The following is a 14,911-nucleotide window of genomic DNA, read 5'->3' as shown; positions in this document are numbered from 1 at the left end:
GCCTACCATAAATTTTTATTAGACTATGAATAATTGGATTTAAACAATAGATGATCCTTTGAATTTATAGATAGTACAAATTAAATAGATATAATTTAATGTTGTAATACTATACCTCTATATGCTAAATATTTAAATATTTGTCGATATTAACTTTTTAAATATTAAAGATTTTTTTTTAAAATAACAAAAATAATAAGATTAATCTTTACTACCTTAAACCAATGAAAACAAATTTTAAACTATATAGTTTATTTTAAAAATTAAACAAAAACTAAATGTTTAATTATTTACTCGATAATATAAATCTATGAAGCGAAAATTTTAATTTTTAAAAACTTTCTAAATTTGTGGAATGTTACAATATCTTTGAATATGACAATAAAACAATATTTCACTAATCTTTATATATATAGTTACGATTTTAATAATGAAATAATAATCCAAAAAAATATATATAGAAGAAGCAGTGCCGTCTTAAAAAATTTAATGACGTAATGTGAAATATAAAATAAAGACCTTTTTATAAGTTTTTTCTCAACTTTTATTTATTCCATTTTCATGAACTAAATAAAAAATTGTGGTATTCAAAGAAAAAAATTAAAAATGAGTTTTTGTGTATAAATTAGATTTTGTTAATAGAAAAATTGAAAATGGTGTAAGTTAATTTTTTGTTCTTATTGTATTTAAATTATATTTAGTTAATCATACACTTTTTTTTATTATAATTTCACCAACTAATTGATATTTAACAAACAAAAATAGACTTTTTTTGTTAGTAAAATAACATAAAAAATTTTGGACCTATGGACCCATGGCAATTGTTCGTGTTGCCATGGGTTAGAGCCGGCTCTGAGAAGAATATACAAATACATGTGAAAGTTTGAAACAATCTATTCAATGAAAAAAATATACTGTAAAGTTATTATGTTTTAAAAATTAAAAAACACATATATATTATAATATATACCAATTTAAAATTGAAAAAAAAATATTTATAGAAAATAAATGAAAACAAAAAATCTGCGCGGTTGCGCGGATCGAGATCTAGTCTTATATATTAAAACAAAAGTCACAACCTTAATTCTTGTGTGATTTTTTAAAAAATGGACCTAATGCACCTATTCCTAGAAAATCATGTTACATTTAATCTCTAATCTTATCATTTAAATTTTGGGCCTACCAGAAATTTTTATTCGGCTATCAATAATTGGATTTAAACTATAGATGATCCATTGAATTTATAGACAGTATAAATTAAATAGATATAATTTAATGTTGTAATACTATACCTCCATGTGTTAAATATTTAAATATTTGTCGATGTTAACTTTTAAAATTATATATTTGTTTTTTAAATAACAAAAATCATATTATCTAACAATGATTAATCTTTACTACCTTAAACCAATGAAATTTTTTTTTAAACTATATAGTTTATTTTAAAAATTAAACAAAAAGTAAATTTTCAATTATTTACTCGATAATATAAATCTATGAAGCGAAAAGTTTAATTTTTTAAAAACTTTCTAAATTTGTGAAATGTTACAATATCTTTGAATATGACAATAAACCAATATTTTACTAATCTTTATATATATAGTTAGGATTTTAATAATGAAAAAATAATCCGAAAATAGATATATAGAAGAAGATACAAATACATGTGAAAGTTTGAAACAATCTATTCAATGGAAAAAATATACCGTAAACTTATTATATTATAATATATACCAATTTAGAATTGAAAACAAAATATTTATATAAAAATAAATGAAAACAAAAACATGCGCGGTTGCGCGGGTCAAGATCTAGTCTTTGGTTATATTATTATTTTAAACTACATATAAAAGTATAAAAGAATTGTTTTGGTTTGAATGTCACATTTTTAGTCACTGAACGCAAAGCTGGTAATATCAAACTTATTTTTAATTTATAATGTAAATTCACATTGTTTGTGATTTTGGTGATATCAATTATGTTTTTTTTAATTTATGAAATATATTCAAATTTTATGTGGTCCATACATTGATCGCATTAGTTCAATGTGTTTCTTTATTGTCACTGAATATTTTATTAGAACGACTAAAAAAAAAGAGTCCAAAATAATCGTCCAAATCATGATATCCGTTAGCCTTTTTGCTAAATTATCAACAACTAAGTTGTCCGATCTAGAAACATGATAGAAATATTTTGTTGTAAAACCAAAGGAGGTCGACCTGATATTGTTCACAATTCCGATGATTTCTTTTGACTGGAAGTTGCCAGAGATAGTTCTGATGAGCGTTAAACTATTGAACAGAACCTTGAGTGTGGAAAAGAATTCTAAGGTTAGCGCCATACAAAGTGTCGATCGAATAGTGATGGCCTCTGCAATAAAGGGTGAGCTGAAGCTTTCGACCATAGATCTATAGATTGGAGTCTCCAGTCTTGGACCCGAGAAGACCCATCCCAATCATGCTGTCAATTTGTCTTTGTTCCAGTCTGCGTCGGTCATACATGATACGAAACTGTTGTCAGGATGGCTCCTTGGTGCTTGTTTGGCCCAATCTTGATGGAGAGGAGGTACTTTGTTTGCTTCCATGGCTTTTCCTTGTGATTGAAACTAGTTTTAGGCTAGGTGAACCCCGTAAACTGACATTGAAAGTAAACTTGGGCTAGATGAACTCGGTAATCTGAAGTTAGATGGTGGAATGCATCCGAGCTATAATGATTGAGCAAAACTGTAGCCACAAACCATTTCACTACCAATTTATCAAGTTTTACTATATTTTGAAAACTTGTGCTGCTTCTAAAAGGGATTAACTGTTTCCTTTCTCAGATAACAGGTGATGGTTAGTCCCTAATATTTTGGGATGGGAAGGAGAACGAAAGGCTTAAATAAACCCAATTTTTTACGGATCTTTTTCTTAATTAAGAAAATCATACTACAAAAAGATTAAAACCCAAAATCGGACGAGTTATACATTGGAAAATAATCAAATATAAATCATTATCTTTGCATCAAACATATAAAATTATACCCAAAAATAAACCTATAGAGATAACTAGATAAGTACGAGTCAGATACTCTAGATACTTTACCAGTTGGGATTGGGAATTAGTAAAGAGAGACTTTATGTATTTATAAGAAGCAAACTATAACAAAACAAAAAAAGTCACCAAAGCTCAGTGATAGGGAAAATGGTTCATACCCCTATAAACTAGTTGTTCCTGGCTTTTTCACACACGAACTTTTAAGCCATGCCAAAAACACATGAACAACGGAAAAATAATTTATTTCCCTATGAACTAATTGTTTCCGGCTATTTCACTCACAAACTTTTAAGTCATACCAAAAACCACACGAACAATTCTATTTTTTGAATTACATACACAAACTATCGATTTTAAACAAATTCTCCTAAAACCGTAAATGGTGTTGTTTAAACGTTAACTTGGTTTATGACAGGTAGATAGTCAGTTTCATTTAGGTTGATAAAAATAAAATACTATGTCATTTTGTTCTTCTTCTTTTTGTCAATTGCCCTTGTTCTTCAAAAATCGTTTTACTCTTCATCATCAATTGAGGATAAAAAAATTTATTCTGCATTTTCGAGTTATATGACATAGTAACTGGTTGGGTAGATATTTTGCGAGTTATATGACATAAAGCATAAAAAGAGATCATATGACATTAATTTCTGGATTGAGGAGAATATATAAATCCTTGCAGGACCAGAACCTGAGAGTAACATCCGCTTATGGAACCAATCAAGCGTCCTAGACTACGTCAATTTTATAGTTCCTTGTGACAATACATGGAGATTGGTAAGTTCTTCTTTCTTTAAACCGTCTCTCCACCTATCATAAGCCAAGTTAACGTTTAAATAACACCGTTACGGTTTTAGGAGAATTACTTCAAAATCGATAGTTTGTGCATGTAATTCAAAAAATAGAGTTGTTCATGTGGTTTTTGGCATGGCTTAAAAGTTTGTGTGTGAAATAGCCGGGAACAACTTGTTCATAGGGGAATAAGTCATTTTTCCATTGTTCATGTGGTTTTTGGCATGACTTAAAAGTTTATGTGTGAAAAAGCCGGGAACAACTAGTTCATAGGGGAATAAGCTATTTTTCCCTCAGTGATAAGTCTGGAAACTATGAGCCTATCTCCCACGCACGATCCTGAATCTCCCTATTATCTTGATCCAGATTTTCGACCGGAAAACAAGCTCTCTACGGTTATACTCCGCGAAGCCGAAGACAACTACTTCATATGGAAAAGAGATGTTCTTGAATCCCTTCGAATCAGGAACAAAACAGGTTTCGTCGACGGCACCCTTGTTAGACCCGACCCTTCCTCACCGTTGCACGACGCATGGAAACAGTGTAACGAGATGGTCGCATGTTGGCTGCTAAACTCGGTGAGCCCAGCGTTGCAATACTGTGTTTTTCGCCAAGACAGCGCAAAAATCCTGGGATGATATCCGTCGTATATTTGCCCTAGCTCCGAGTTTAAGATCTACGATCTTCGACGTAAGATCGCGACGATGACTCAAGGCTGTGGTTCTGTCGCCAGTTTTCTCGCGAAGCTGGATCTTGCTTGGCAGGATCTGTTTGAGTATGATCCTGTGCCGGAGTGTTTATGCGAAGGTTGCCGGTGCGAAATCTCAAAACGGGCTAAAGAGACGAGAGACAAGGAGAAGGCTTTCGGGTTTCTGATTGGTTCGAACAATGACGTGAACATCACACATTCTCTTGTCTATGCTCTTAACGTCGATTGGAAGATCCATCAGCTTCGCGAGACGACCGCGATGCCCATGCAAGGTGGTCGCTCGCTGGCCGTCTATTTCCGGGAACTGGATCTTGCTTGGCAGGAGCTGTTGGAGTTATTGACATTAAGAGATCAAATTTGCCTACATCATTGAAGTGAGAACTTTGAGATAGCTACATTGAGCATTTTGATGTTGTAGGGAAAAAACATATCACCTACGGCATCAAAGTGGGCGATTTGAGAAACCTGCATTGAGCACTTTGGTGTTGTAGGGATTCGCAACACTGTTCACTACAGTCTAAAAGAAGTTCAAATTCAAAAATATAGCTGTTGGGAATATAACTGTTGGAATCTCATCTCTTTGTCTTCTCTCCATATCTTTAATGTTTATGTATTTGGCTATAAAAGCCCTCTTTGTACACAGATCTAAATCAAAGGAAAATAAAATCCTTCTTTACTCTATTTCTCTTACTCTTGATTTCTCTTCTCACTCTCTCTCTCTTGTTCTTCACTTTGTTCTTCATTAACTTTCATGGTATCAGAGCTTTAAGCTCCTGATTACCTCAATTACTTCCGCAAGCTTACTCTATTTCTCTCTGGTTTTATTTCACAAAATTTCTCTACAGATTTCTTTTATCTAGTGGATAATAAATCTGAGTTCTTGTGTGTTCTTGGGTATTTTCTTCAAAATTTTTGGTTGTGCTCACTCTGTTCTGTCTCTAATCTTATTTCTTGAGAGATTGAAAGAAATGAAGCAGTACAGAGCAATTCACATTCCAGTCACACTCAAGGGACCAGGAAACTATATTACATGGTCTAGGATGGCCAGGACAGCCCTTGGAGGTAGAGGTCTTTGGGAGGATGTCTCTTCAAGTTCAGCTCCAAAGCAAATCACCCAAGGAGAAGATGGAAAGGAGGTTGTAGTGGTAGATGAAGGCAAATGGGTTCAGGAAGATCTCATGGTGCTGTCTACCTTGCAAAGCTCTCTTGATGGTCCTCTTATGGACTCTTACTCACACTCTACCACCACAAAACAGTTGTGGGATACTTTGCACAAGGTGTATGGCAACACTTCAAATCTCACCAGAATCTTTGAAGTGAAGAAAGCCATCAACAACTTACAGAAAGAAGAAAGAGACTTCACCAAGCACCTTGGGAAGTATAGTCAGCTGTGGTCTGAGTTGGAGATGCTAAGGCCAAGCAACAATGACCCTGACACACTTGAAGCCAGGCGTTAGCAAGACAAGACCTTTGGATTGCTTCTCACACTCAGCCCAAGCTTCAATGATGTGGTGAAACATATATTGAGAGACAAGGAACTTCCATGCTATGATGAAGTGTGTGCTCAACTTCAAAAGGAGATAGGCTCGGATGGTCTCTTTGGAGGTGGAAAAGGAGGTCTTTCTATGACACACAACTGAGAATATGGACAGAGCATCAGCTAACACAGCTTACTTCAAGCCAAGGGGAGGAGGAGACAAAACAGTGACTTGTGAACATTGCAAGAAGCAAGGACACTCCAAAACCAACTGTTGGATCCTCCATCCTCATCTCAGGCCAGCCTCAGCCAACAAATACAACCAGACCAGAGCCCATGAAGAAAGAGCTCAGGAGCATCCAGCACCAAGCTACATGCACATGGGAGATAATGGGAGAGCCTTGGTCTCTACAACCCACACTGGTGCCTCCACCTCTCAGGCCATGCCTCAGCCATCTCATGAGGATGCATTCATCAGGAAGTCAGACATTGAGGACTTGATCAAGGCTCTCAATTCAAATCCTGGTAACCAAAGTATTAATGCCTTAAACTCTATTCACAATGAATCACACACTGCTAGGCCAATGATCATTGATTCATGAGCTTCTCATCACATGATTAGGGATGCTACACTGATTAGTGATATTAAACCAGCTCTAGGAAGTGTTGTGATTGCAAATGGTGATAGAATTCTAATTAAAGGAGCAGGAAACCTGAATCTGTTTGATAAAGAATCTCAAGCTTTTTATATGCCTACCTTTGCCTCTAATCTTTTATCTGTGAAAAGAGCCACTAATGATTTAAATTGCAATATTATTTTTAGTCCTAATGATGTGTGCTTTCAGGATATTGAAACAAGTAAGACGCTAGGCAAAGGTGTGAGTAAGGGAGAGCTGTATTTCCTTGAAGATACCAAGCTTAGAACATATTCTACTTATGCATTTAATTTGCTTCTGTTTTAGCTAATGATGTATTATGGCATGCTAGATTAGACCACCCTCATTTTCATGCTTTGCAACTGATGCTACCTAATCTATCTCTTAAAAATGAAACTTGTGAGGCTTGCATTCTTGGTAAACATCATAAATCTGTTTTTCCTTCATCTATGACTATTTATGAGAATTGTTTTGATCTAGTTCACTCTGATGTTTGGACTGCACCTTGTGTTTGTAGAAAAAACCATAAATATTTTGTGACATTCATAGATGAGGAATCAAAATATACTTGGCTCACATTGATTCAAAGTAAAGATAGAGTTTTAGAAGCTTTTATTAACTTCCAAAACTATGTAACTAACCATTTCAATTCCAAGATCAAAATTTTTAGGTCTGATAATGGTGGAGAGAGAATACACTAGCAATGCCTTCAAACAACACTTAGCAAAACATGGAATTATTCACCAGACAAGCTGTCCATACACACCACAACAAAATGGAGTGGCTGAGAGAAAAAATCGCCATCTTATGGAGGTTGCAAGAAGCATGATGTTTCACACCAATGTTCCAAAGAGATTTTGGGGAGATGCTGTGGTTTCTGCATGCTATCTCATCAATAGAATCCCAACCAGAGTCCTCAAAGATGTCTCTCCATTTCAGGTATTGAACAAAAGTAAACCTCCTATTGATCACTTGCGTGTGTTTGGGTGTGTGTGCTATGTGTTGCTACCAGGTTAGCAAAGGACCAAGATTGATCCCAAGAGTATCAAAGCTATGTTCATAAGATACTCTCACACACAGAAAGGATACAAGTGTTACCTGCTAGACTCAAGAAGGGTAATGGTCTCAAGCGATGTCAAGTTTGTGGAATCAAAGGGGTACTATGATGAGAAGAGCTGGGAAAACCTTAGGGATCTCTCACATGGACCATCTGATAGAGTAAACAACCTGAAGATCATCCTGGAAAGTTTAGGAATCAGTAAGCCTCAGAGCAGTGAGGCGCCTAGAACCTCTCCCTCAACACCAGTGGCTGTAACCAATGAAGAAGCAGTACCAATTGTTGAGCCAGTCCATCCTGATCCTGAGGGGTACAATGAGCATGAATCAACACCAGAAACACCAGAAGATGATTCAACATCAGTTCATGATCAAGATGGAGCTGAATCTGATCAGTATGAAGACGGAGTGGTAGAAGAGCAGATTCAACCATTGAGGAGGAGTACTAAAGTGAGGAAACTATCCAAGTGGGTCGACACCAGAGTATACTTCAACAACAATGCAGTGGCTCATCCTATCCAAGCAACCTTCTCCTTTGCAAGCTATCCTCAAGAGCATGTAGCTTTCATTAGTAACCTGGACCAAGAGTATGTTCCAAAAACATATGAGGAAGCTATGGCTGATGAAGAATGGAGAGAGTCAGTTGGAGATGAAGTCAATGCCATGGTCAAGAATGATACTTGGTATGAAACTGAACTTCCCAAAGGCAAGAGAGCAGTAACAAGTCGCCTCATCTACACTGTCAAGTACTTGGCTAATGAAAAGCCAGAAAGGAAGAAAACAAGACTAGTTGCAAGAAGATACACCCAAGTCTATGGAGAAGACTATCTAGACACCTTTGCACCAGTAGCTAAGCTCCACACCATAAGAATTCTGCTCTCTTTGGCTGTGAACTTGGAATGGGATCTATGGCAGTTGGATGTCAAGAATGCATTTCTACAAGGAGAGCTTGAAGATGGGGTGTATATGAGACCACCACCTGGTATGGAAGACATGGCCAAGCCAGGAAATGTCCTAAGGCTGGAGAAAGCAATCTATGGATTAAAAAAGTCTCCAAGAGCCTGGTATCACAAGCTGGGTACAACCCTCAATGGAAGAGGGTTTGTAAAATCAGAAGCTGATCATACTCTCTTCACTCTCACAAGCAAGCAAGGAATTGTGGTGATACTGATCTATGTGGATGACATTATTATCACAGGAAGTGACAAGGAAAGTATCATCTCTACTAAAGCATTTCTTAAATCTACCTTTGATATTAAATATTTGGGTGAGCTAAAGTACTTTTTAGGGATAGAAATATGCCGCTCTAAAGAGGGGCTTTTCTTATCTCAAAGAAAGTACACACTTGATCTTTTAAATGAGGCAGGAAAACTTGGAGAAAGAGTAGCCAAAACACCACTTGAAGAAGTGTACAAAGTCTTGCGTGAGGGGGAGTTTGAAGATAAGCCATTTGGAGACTTCAAACTCTATAGAAGAATGGTTGGGAAGATGATTTATCTCACCATCACAAGACCAGACATCTGCTTTGCTGTAAATCAAGTCAGCCAGCATATGCAAGCACCTAAATTTCACCATTGGAATATGGTGGAAAATATCTTGAGGTACCTAAGAGAAGCTCCCGGCCAAGGTGTATGGATGGGCTGCAACAAGAGCACAGAGATTGTGGGATATTGTGATGCAGATTGGGCTGGTGATAGAGTAGACAGGAGGTCCACAACCGGTTATTGTACCTTTATTGGAGGTAACCTAGTGACTTGGAAAAGCAAGAAGCAGAAGGTGGTGTCATGTTCAAGTGCTGAAGCAGAATATAGGGCAATGATGAAGCTCACGAGTGAACTCATTTGGATTAGAAACCTCCTAAGAGACTTAGGCATAGAGATAAACACACCAATCACAATGCATTGTGATAATCAGGCGGCCATTCACATTGCATCAAACTCAGTTTTTCATGAGAGAACAAATCACATTGAAGTGAACTGTCACAAAGTGAGACAAGTAGTAGAGCAGAAGATCATCTTACCTTGCTATACAAGAAGTGAAGATCAATTGGCAGATATCTTCACCAAAGGGGCAAGCACCAAAGTCTGTGAGTTCATTCATCCAAGGTTGAGACTCATAAACCTGTTTAGATCATGATCTCCTTAGCCATGAAGCATCTACTCTTTTTCCTTTGTGTGTTTTTGTCCCACTGGGTTTTACACACAAAGGTTTTAATGAGGGATGTCTTCATGGGTTCCAAACTTACCCATTCCTTATGGCTAAGCTTGAGGGGGAGTATTGACATTAAGAGATCAAGTTTGCCTACAACATTAAAGTGAGAACTTTGAGATAGCTACATTGAGCACTTTGATGTTGTAGGGAAAAGACATATCACCTACGACATCAAAGTGGGCGATTTGAGAAACCTGCATTGAGCACTTTGGTCAAAGTGGGCGATTTGAGAAACCTGCATTGAGCACTTTGGTGCTGTAGGGATTCACAGCACTGTTCACTACAGTCCAAAAGAAGTTCAAATTCAAAAATATAGCTGTTGGGGATATAGCTGTTGGAATCTCATCTCTTTGTCTTCTCTCCATATATTTAATGTTTATGTATTTGGCTATAAAAGCCCTCTTTGTACACAGATCTAAATCTAAGGAAAATAAAAGCTTTCTTTACTCTATTTCTCTTCTCACTCTCTCTCTCTTGTTCTTCACTTTGTTCTTCATTAACTTTCAGGAGTATCATCCGTTGCCGGAGTGTGCATGCGGCGGTTGTGTGTACGACGTGGCGAAAAGGGCCTTAGAGGCGAGAGAGAAGGAGAAGCTTTTCGGGTTTCTCATGGGTTTGGACAGAAAACTTGGCAAAGGGATGGCACGAATCATGCTTATGAAACCTCGTCCTTCTTTTAGCGAAGCTTATTCTCTTTTGATTAACTGGACCACCTCATGAACACTCTCCCATTTCATTCTCTTTGTCCGCTCATATTCAAATCACATCTTTTATTCATTTGCTTATCTCTATGAAAATTCACCAAAAAAACTTGGCTTTGCCAAAATCGTGTTTTGTATTGCATCAGCAAGTACATTTTTTTCTCCCAAATTACATACTATTTGTATTAAAGTTAGTGGACCACTAGCTTTAGCATAACGACAACTAACTACCAAACTTGCCAACAAAGCAGAATCGCAAACATTCGACAAGCCAACAAACTAAACTGATCTTGTCTGAGAAATTCAGATCCAACTGAAACACCCTTACGATTGTCCTAATCCTTTCTAATCTGATCAAATCCTACAATCAAAAACCCTAAATTCACGATAGATCAGAGATTGAGAACGAACCGGGCAGAAACTAGAGGAGTTCGAGGAGGTATTGATCGTCAAGAGAGTGATCTCATCTACTTTAGGTCTGAATATGGCGAGCTCATAGTTGCCGCTGAGCGAGAGTTGGCGACGATCGCATGGAGAGTACTGAACGGAACGATTGGTGCCAAAGAAAAAAGCTCTCGCCGCGAAGGCAATGCCGAAAGTGAATACATCGCCTACCGCGACTGTTGAATCTGAGCAAGGAGAGTAGACTCTATTGTCGTCGCCGGCTTCTGTCAATGATGATGTCAGCGCCGCCGCGAAGGGGAAACAGAGGAGTCGTCAAGGAGAGATCGAGAAACGCATGCGGAGTCGTCGAGGAGAGCTAGAGAGTCGCAGAGTCGTCGAGGACAACAACAGAGACAGAGACGACGAATCCACCGACAGAGACGACAAGACCACAGAGACGCCGACTGATTCATCCGATCGTTGAGAGATGAACAAAGCGAAGTGGAGTCCTCGAGGAGAAGAGAGAAAGAGACGCGGTGTGGACGACGAAAGGGACAGAAAGAGATGAAGCCCCTTTATCCAACACGTGTCTCAAAATAGGAGGAGAGCTCCTTCATGACGAGGAGAAGGTTCAATTGGTTATGATCATGTCGACGACAACCTCTACAACAGGGTCTTGCGTCTTCGAGAAAGCTCTCTAGACAAGCACGTCGTTACCGGCAAGCTCTTCAAAGCCTCGTTTTGAGTGCCTCCGTTCAAGGTCCATCTCGTCTCACCTCGTCGATGGCTGCTCTTGTTGCGACAGAAGCCTTGAGCTCATGCGGGTTAAGGCCGAGCAACAGTCATGTGCTTTACTAGGCACAAGTCAACGCCAAACAACAATTTAAGTTCAAGCTCATGCGGTACACCGCCGAGAAACAGAGGCGATCATGTGATCTCAGCACCCGGTTCCTTATGGCTTCATCACCATGACGTCTTCAAAGCTCCATCAACGGAAGCTTCTTGCGGGCTTCAAGGTCCATCACTTGCTCCACGGTCAAGAGGCTAAAGATCATGCACGCACGTCGGCCATCAAGAAGCTCAAGCTCAAGTACTCGAGGATCAAGAGGCTCAAGCTCATGTGTGGGAACCGAAATTCGCACTGTCGATTTCCGTTTAAATAAGGAAACTAGGAAAGCCCTAATTTCCCAGAGGTCCCGGATATATGCTAATACCACACGTCAAGCAATCAGAACACAAGTATGACAATGATAAAGTATAAGAAATCGAAAAGAGAGCAAAGTAGATCTTATTCCGAATTCGCGTTTTAGCGTTACAACAAGGTAAGAGCCTGGGCTATGAGAGCTGTCGGCGAGATTCCTAGTTCTAAACCCTAAGACGGCAATAACCTAGTTGAGTCGCAGCTCGAATAACAAAAACGGAAATATGCCTAAATCGCTCTAAGTGCTAAGTTTTCTCCCCAAAAAGTTCTCCTCCGTGCCTCTCGCCTAGGACCCCTTATATACTGGCTCCTAAGTCGGTTTACGCTTTTTCTCTTCTGCCCTTAGCCGCCATAGCATAAAAATGGAGATATTCAATTTTTTCCGATCTTCGTAATTATCTTCAAAATTTCGTATTTATCCGTGGAAACTTGACTTTTATCTTTCCTTGCGAACCAAGCGTAAACCGTCATGCGGCTTATGGGCTGTTGGTTAAGAAATCGTAAGTTGGGCCTTGAGTCATGTCTTAGGTCCCTTTGGGCCGTTTTCTGACTCGAAACGTTTATTACGGCTTCTCTCGATAAAGAGTGAACTTTCTGCGGTTTTTACCGTAAAGTTTGATCGATGACTTAGCATGGCAGGAAACATGAAATGGGTTCGCTACGGTCTTCGGGAGATAGCATCGAAGGGTAGACGAGAATGCATGGACTAATATCGTATCGACGTTTCAGAAGAGCTCGGTCGCTACGTAGCGACCGAGCGGAACACGCATTCGGTCGCTGCGTAGCGACCCTTTTCGAGCTTTTGTCCGATGTTTCGTGTTTCCTCCGCAAAGCTTTTCGTAAGGAATAATCTATTTCGAAAAAGTATTCGTCGAAGAAGGTTTTTCGTTTTCTTCTTCGGGGATTTGGACGTTAACTTCGTCGTAACCGTTTTCGACCCCAACATCATGCACACTCGTAAGTTATCTTCCTCACTAGTTTACCAATTTATCATCTACCGAAAAAGCCACTTGCCGGTCAAAGCTCCACTTTAAAAGTCAGCTGCAATAATGACAACAAGACATTTCCTTGGCCCACTATTTTTCTCGGCATCGTTTGAGGACTATGAGAGACTTGCTCCACAAGGAAACAAGTAAATCAATAAATTAGTGTTGAGGAGGCTGGACCTATATGAAGCCGCATGCTTTCGCCGCAGCATCTCGGCTCAAACAAGAGACTTGGCGACAAGATAAGTGGCGACTAAAAGCAGCCCCAACGGTAACAACGACTCAATGCCGAGAAGCAGCCTAGCTAATGTCACCTCTGTCACGCGCTTTACTCGGGACAATTGATGCTCGGCACCCGGCTTGACCTCTAGCTTCATCACTTGTCACGGCTCAAGCGAGACTGTCCCCAACTCCACCACTCCATCTACACATGGATCACAACACTACCGCGAAGACATGTCCACCGTGGTGATTTGATTGTGACGGTTCGTCCATGGTGGTACGTTCATGATGATGTATATAACGACTTGTTCTTGGCAGTTAGTCGATTGATGCTTCATCCATGGCAACTTGCTCCGGTGGTTCAGAACACTGTCCTCACAGATCGTTCGCGCAACCATCCCGAAGTAAGAAGTCTGATCGGAAGACAGCTCGCCCGAGACGGTCCGCCTATGACACTTCATCTATGGCAATAACCATGACGGCCCGTTCATGACAATCGTCTGCGACATGGGTATGTGCCTAGTTCATTGTCTCATAAACCCTATTTGTAAAATTCGCAGAGATCGATTTTATCTCTCTCTACGAACTTGGGGGCTTACTGTTGGGGGTGGATTTACATCCTCCCTCAAGGTCCATCACTACAAGAAAACACATGCTTAACTACGAAAATTAACGAGGAAAAACAATCCTCGTAAATTTACGTCGAGTTTACGACGAATTTACGTGAAAAACTAAAGTCATCGTTATTTCCTCGTAACGTAACGACAAAACTGTTTCGTCGTAAAGTGGATGTAATTTTACGAGTATTTTACGAGGAAAAACTATTTCCTCGTAAATACGACGTAAACTTTGCGTGGTATTTACGAGGTAATAGTTTACGTGTATTTAGCGAGGAAATTTTTGAATCCACCAACTTTATAGGTGTTACACGTTTTTTTTGCCCACCTAATTAATTTTCGTCGTAAATTCATAGCAAAATTACAACTACCAGATTCGAATTTTCCTATAAATATGGATGTTTGAACATCATTTTAAACACACCAACAACAAAAAACGTGAAAGAAAAAAAATGGCTGGCTCCGGGACTATTTACGAGTTGCGGAAGTGGATGTATATGCATAGAGATGCTAACGGGAGAGTGACGAAAGAATACCTTGCGGGTCTGGAGACATTTATGCATCAAGCAGATTCAACACCGCTCGCCCAAGAAAGTGGTAAGATGTTCTGTCCTTGTCGGAAATGCAACAATTCGAAACTGGCAAATCGTGAAAATGTTTGGAAGCATTTAATAAATAGAGGTTTCACGGCAAATTACTATATCTGGTTTCAACATGGAGAAGGTTTTAATTATGATCAGAATGAAGCAAGTAGTAGTAATAGCAATTTTCAGGAAAAAGAACCGGTTGATCATCATTTGCATAATGAACATAGTTACCATCAGGAGGAGATGGTAGATTATGATAGGGTTCATGATATGGTAGCT

The 14,911-nt window shown here is 38.7% G+C and overlaps 1 protein-coding gene across 1 annotated transcript; it reads left to right on the top strand.

The window, feature by feature from the left end:
* Nucleotides 1-4,139: 4,139 nt before the first annotated feature.
* Nucleotides 4,140-4,463, top strand: LOC111211593. The gene has a single exon (XM_022712797.1). It carries the CDS (start codon nucleotides 4,140-4,142, stop codon nucleotides 4,461-4,463), a length of 324 nt encoding a protein of 107 aa, XP_022568518.1.
* The last annotated feature ends 10,448 nt before the right edge of the window (nucleotides 4,464-14,911 follow it).

The sequence above is a fragment of the Brassica napus genome, chromosome C5 (genome assembly GCF_020379485.1).
Source record: "Brassica napus cultivar Da-Ae chromosome C5, Da-Ae, whole genome shotgun sequence".
Classification (NCBI taxonomy): domain Eukaryota; kingdom Viridiplantae; phylum Streptophyta; class Magnoliopsida; order Brassicales; family Brassicaceae; genus Brassica; species Brassica napus.
Note: the sequence above shows the minus strand (reverse complement) of the source record. Positions and strands in the feature narration are given on the sequence as shown.